General features: G+C 45.5%; 1 protein-coding gene across 1 annotated transcript; it reads left to right on the top strand.

The window, feature by feature from the left end:
- Positions 1–987: 987 nt before the first annotated feature.
- On the top strand, positions 988–4959 carry CXCR4 (C-X-C motif chemokine receptor 4). Its single transcript, XM_007494109.3, has 2 exons — positions 988–1178; positions 3333–4959. Exons 1-2 carry the CDS (start codon positions 1152–1154, stop codon positions 4392–4394), a joined length of 1089 nt encoding a protein of 362 aa, XP_007494171.1. The 5' UTR covers positions 988–1151; the 3' UTR covers positions 4395–4959.
- The last annotated feature ends 230 nt before the right edge of the window (positions 4960–5189 follow it).

The following is a 5189-nucleotide window of genomic DNA, read 5'->3' as shown; positions in this document are numbered from 1 at the left end:
TATCTGCAACTTTAGCATGGCATCCAAACCGACCCCGGATCTCCATCTTCCCAGCCTCCATTATCCCAGCTCCTTTCTCATCAAGCTACTCTAGACATGATTTGTTCCCTTGCCCACCACCCATGTCATATTCCCACCGTTACGCTTTTACCCCTATATAATCAATGGCTTAAGAAACACCTAATAAATATTTGTTAATTAATCCAATGATTGGAACAGTCTTTTTCCCCGTAGGAGGGAGAAGCACCAACCTCTCCAGATTCTTCATATATAGTATAGACTACTGTGTCTGTCTGTCTCAACGTATAAGTAAGTATGCTGCGATTAAATTTTCCCCCCTGGAGCCGCTTCTCTTCTTAGGGATTTTGTATTCTCCCCCCCCCCCCCCCCCCTCGTTCTCATCCGAACTCTTTTGACACTAAAATTCTTCAATATGGGATTTTTGATTGATGGGTTCTTATCCTCCGCTCCTGACCACCCTTTCTCTTATTACTCATTAAGTGAAAAAGTCCCAAATAGACGTTCCCTTACTGAATCCCTTAAAAAAAAAAATTAAAAAATCTAATGGTTCTGATCTGCCGTAGTGAAAACTGCCCTGGCTTGAGTTTTAAAACTCTAGGGCTCTGCTAGGAACCAGCTCTGTGACCTTGGGCAAGTCATTCTTAGGGTCTTCGGTGAAATAAAGGGGTAGGACAAGACTGTGCCCTCCAACTCTAACATCCAACATTCAAAAGGATTCTAAGAGAATCCTTTTTCATACAGAGGACTTAAGTAGGGGCCAATTCTATCTCCCTCTTTCCCAGTTCTTTCCCCACCTTACCCGCCAAAAAACTAACACTACGTGACGAAGTTCATTGCGTGTATTGCACCGGGGCTTCCCTAACAGACTCCGCCAGACTAACCGCGGCACCCTTCCCCCGCCCCTCGCCCCCCCTCCCACTCTCTCCCCCCGCCCAGTCTATTCAAAGAACTCAAAGCAAGTGGTTCTCCCTCCCTACTCCATCGGGTTGAACGCATGCGCCCCTCCGCCTCCCAGCGTGATTTATAAAAGTCCGGTTCACAGCGAAACTTCAGAGTTTGTTGGTTGTGGCTGAAGGTTGTAAAGTGATTTGGAAAGTAGTGTTTGGGCGGAAGCTGCTGCTGCTGCAAGCATGGATTCAGACAGCGGAGATGGGGATGTAAGTTCAGTTTTGATCTGCTTATTTCTCTGGTTGCAAATACGTCTTCTAGGAGCAAGCCCTTTCCCTTGGCAGATAAAGACAGCAACTGCCTGGTTGCCTAACTTTTTAAAAGGATGCATGCCCATTTTGCAGGGCTCCCAGCTCTGAGAGAGACAACTGGCAGTGGTTATTTCTCTGGGTGGCAGGGTGAATTGGAAGTAGGAGTTACAACTCCCTCTTTTCCGTAAGATTTGACTTGGGGCTACTGAGCTGAGCGTGAGTTACTGGGTAGAACTGCGCTAGCGCAGTTTCTTGCGCGTTATTTGCAAACAAAAAGGTGCATTCAGTGCAGATGTGGGTAGAGCCTGGGAAGAAATTGGCGTCTAGGAACCCCAAGGATGAAAAGAAGGCAAGAATTGGAGCGGACAGTCGCACTAGTGGACCAGGGAAAGGAGAGGGAAAGTGAAGTCCCCGTGACTTTTACAAAAGATGCTCCAGGTTTTCTGTCCCGTGAGTGCGCTCCCTCGGAGCTGTTCATGGTTCCCAGATGCAGCCTGGAAAAGGAAGGGGCAAAGAGAACATTCCTTGTTACCTCTCTTCAGCCCCCACCCCACATGATGCATTCCGCCCGGTGCTTGAAGACGAACTAGGTTTTTTTGTGGGGAACTGGCAGAGAGCGTGGAAGAGTGAAATCTCTTATTGTGTCTTAAAAGCCTTTGGTATAGAAGCATTGTTGCTTGGGTTTTGAGTTGGGATTTGCAGACGCCGTGCGGTTATGTTAGGTCAGGAGCTCGGGCGCTCCGGGAGCTCTGCTTTGGCGTCCGGCGTCTCCTGGCAGTGTGCGGTTGGTTTTGCCTTAAGGCTACGCGCCGGAGTCAACTCTGAGAGTTCAATAGGAGGCGCGCGAGGTTGGGGAGGTCTTTACCCGGGAGGGCGCGCAATCTTCTGCTGAATTAGACAGAGGAGAAAGAGGCTGGAGGGTGGATGGATGCAAGTGTACCAATAGGTTTGGCTCAAATACCGCCGTTTAACCGTCGGTGGTTTCCTTTTGCATTTTTGAACCCCCAAACCCCAGTTTTGTTTCGTTTCCTCCCCCAGAGGCGCGCGATTCAAAGGCAACTGGGGTGGAGTCGCAGGCTCTCTAAAAGGCAGAGCAGGCCCGCCCAGGTCGGGTTGGTTAAGGGTACAGGGGAGTGGAAGTCTTTTGCTTCCCTGCGTGGGGAGGAGTAAGAAGGATAAAGACAAGTGTGCCTTGAGGGTGGTGGACGGTCTGTATTCGCAATGGACTGCAGGCTGATCGCTGCCCAGTGCGCGGGTTCCAGCTGCTGCCCTCTTGATCCATTAGTCAGGCCAGTGGCCGGAAGGTGGAGGGAAACAGGGAGGGGGAACACTGCTATTAAACCGTGAGAAGTTGGGACAAGTGAGAGGGAGGAAATGAAACTTGGGTCGAGGAGGTAGAGTCCAGAACGCGTGACCCAAACAACAGCTTCTCCACCCAGGGAAGCGAAGATCCGCTCAGCAAATACAAGAATAACCTGAAGGAATAAACACTTGCGGGAGGTGGGGCTGAACATATTAACGAGCCCAGTTTTCCAAGACTACCAGACACACCTCAAGTGCACTGTTTTGGCGGAGTGTCCCCTATCCTAACCGTATGGCCCTAAGGGCACAAAGTTTTGTATTTAAGACGTGCTTTAAAAAAAAGAAAAGGAAAGGAAAAAGTTGCCTCAGTAGAGGACTGAGGCTTTTGGTGCGCACCTAAGCTGCTCTTTCTCCATCTCCTCATTTTCTTGCTACTCTGTATCGAACCCCAACTCCAACCCCAACCTGTATCCGCCCAGAAAAATGTCTCCTGCAGTTTCTTATGATGGGTGCAGTTTAGATTCTGTGAAATGTCCTTAAGGGAAAAATCTAATCCAAATTGCTTTAGGAGTTGAAGTCAAGGGGAGGGATAGGAAATTTTAAAGAAATGGTGCCATCCTACCCACCCTTCTCCAAGAACATTGTTTTCCCTTGGAAGAATTTTTCTTTTGCTTGGATGGGGGGGGGGGTGGTAGGGGGTGGAGAAAGTTATGTTGTTTTTGTTTAAAATATCTGGAGTCGTTTAACTTGATAGCTAAATGTTGGGTTTGTAATTATGTGTCACTTATATTTCTTATTGTTTCTTTGCAGCCCTTTACAGGCTTAATCATTGAGTTTCATGATAACAACACCGTGGAGGGGTTTGGTTCAGGTGATTATGAGGGCAAAGAGCCGTGTTATCCGAATGAAAATGAAGATTTCAACCGAATCTTTCTACCTACCGTGTTTTCCATCATCTTTGTGACCGGCATTGTGGGCAATGGATTGGTTATCATCGTCATGGGCTATCAGAAGAAGCTGAGAAGCATGACTGACAAGTACAGGTTGCACCTATCAGTAGCTGATCTTCTGTTTGTCCTCACTCTGCCCTTTTGGGCTGTCGATGCAGCTGCAAACTGGTATTTTGGAAATTTTCTGTGCAAGGCAGTGCATGTCATTTATACCGTCAACCTCTATGGCAGTGTCCTGATTCTGGCTTTTATTAGTTTAGACCGATACCTGGCAATCGTCCATGCAACCAACAGTCAGAGACCAAGAAAGCTGTTGGCAGAAAAGGTGGTGTATTTAGGTGTGTGGCTGCCTGCTGTACTGCTAACAGTTCCAGATATCATTTTTGCCAGCACAAGTGAAGCTGGTGGAAGATATGTTTGTGACCGGATGTACCCACATGAAAACTGGAGGATTTCTTTCAGGTTTCAGCATATCTTAGTTGGACTTGTATTACCTGGCCTAATTATCCTGACCTGTTACTGCATTATCATTTCCAAGTTGTCACACTCCAAAGGTCATCAGAAACGCAAAGCCCTGAAGACAACAGTCATACTTATCCTGGCTTTCTTCGCTTGCTGGTTGCCTTATTATATTGGCATCAGTATAGACACCTTTATTCTCCTGGAGGTGATCAAGCAGGACTGTGACTTTGACAAAGCAGTGCACAAATGGATCTCCATCACAGAGGCAGTGGCCTTTTTCCATTGTTGCCTGAATCCCATCCTCTATGCCTTCCTTGGGGCCAAATTTAAAACCTCTGCACAGAATGCACTGACATCAGTTAGCAGAGGCTCCAGCCTTAAGATACTTTCAAAGGGCAAGAGGGGAGGACATTCATCTGTTTCTACAGAGTCAGAATCTTCAAGTTTCCACTCAAGCTAACACCATCTTTCAAGATCTAAAACAGTTGTTTTATAATAAAAGAACATTTTAAATTACTTTTTTTGAGATACAAAAGACTGACCATAATGTACAGCTTTTATTTACTGTTGGAATTTGTAATTTTTTTTTTTACTTTAGGGTTGTTTTTGTTATGTTTAATTGATTTATTTATATAAATTTGTTCATGTTCCATGTTGATGAGTGTCTAGGCAGGACCTGTGGCCAATGCTTGGTTTGCAATTGTTAATATTTGTCTGACTGTATAGCTGTAGAAAATGTGAACTTAAACACTTTTAGACTGTGTGGTGAATGACTTCAAGCTGGAAAAACTCTGCTCAGCTGTTTGTACATAAATAATCTCTATCCCTATTTCAACTTTTTTCCCCTACTCCTCTGACGTTGTATGGTTTACACTAGTGTAATTCTGATGTAGACATTGGCACTTATAACCAAAGTCCTTGAAGCAAGTGTTAGATGGTGGTTTTTCAGTATTGAGTTAGTCTAAAAACCTGCAGCGTACATACAGTCTTGTGTTAAGCTGTTAATAAAAGGAAAAGGAAAACTATTTGGTGTTCCATTTGTGGTTGACTTTGTTTAGGCTTCCTAGTGCTTGTTAAAAGCCAGAGCCAACTTCTTTGAAAGATGATCCTTCTGGCCTACTGGGGGCTGTAGGGGAGGGAGGGGAATATGGGATTGAATATAAAATATTTCAAATTTCCTTACATTTGGACTCTGCTGAAAAGCTGTGATTATCACCATTGTCATCTAGTTAATAAGTCAATTTGATGGTTTTGT

Source organism: Monodelphis domestica, chromosome 4 (genome assembly GCF_027887165.1).
Source record: "Monodelphis domestica isolate mMonDom1 chromosome 4, mMonDom1.pri, whole genome shotgun sequence".
Taxonomy (NCBI): domain Eukaryota; kingdom Metazoa; phylum Chordata; class Mammalia; order Didelphimorphia; family Didelphidae; genus Monodelphis; species Monodelphis domestica.
Note: the sequence above shows the minus strand (reverse complement) of the source record. Positions and strands in the feature narration are given on the sequence as shown.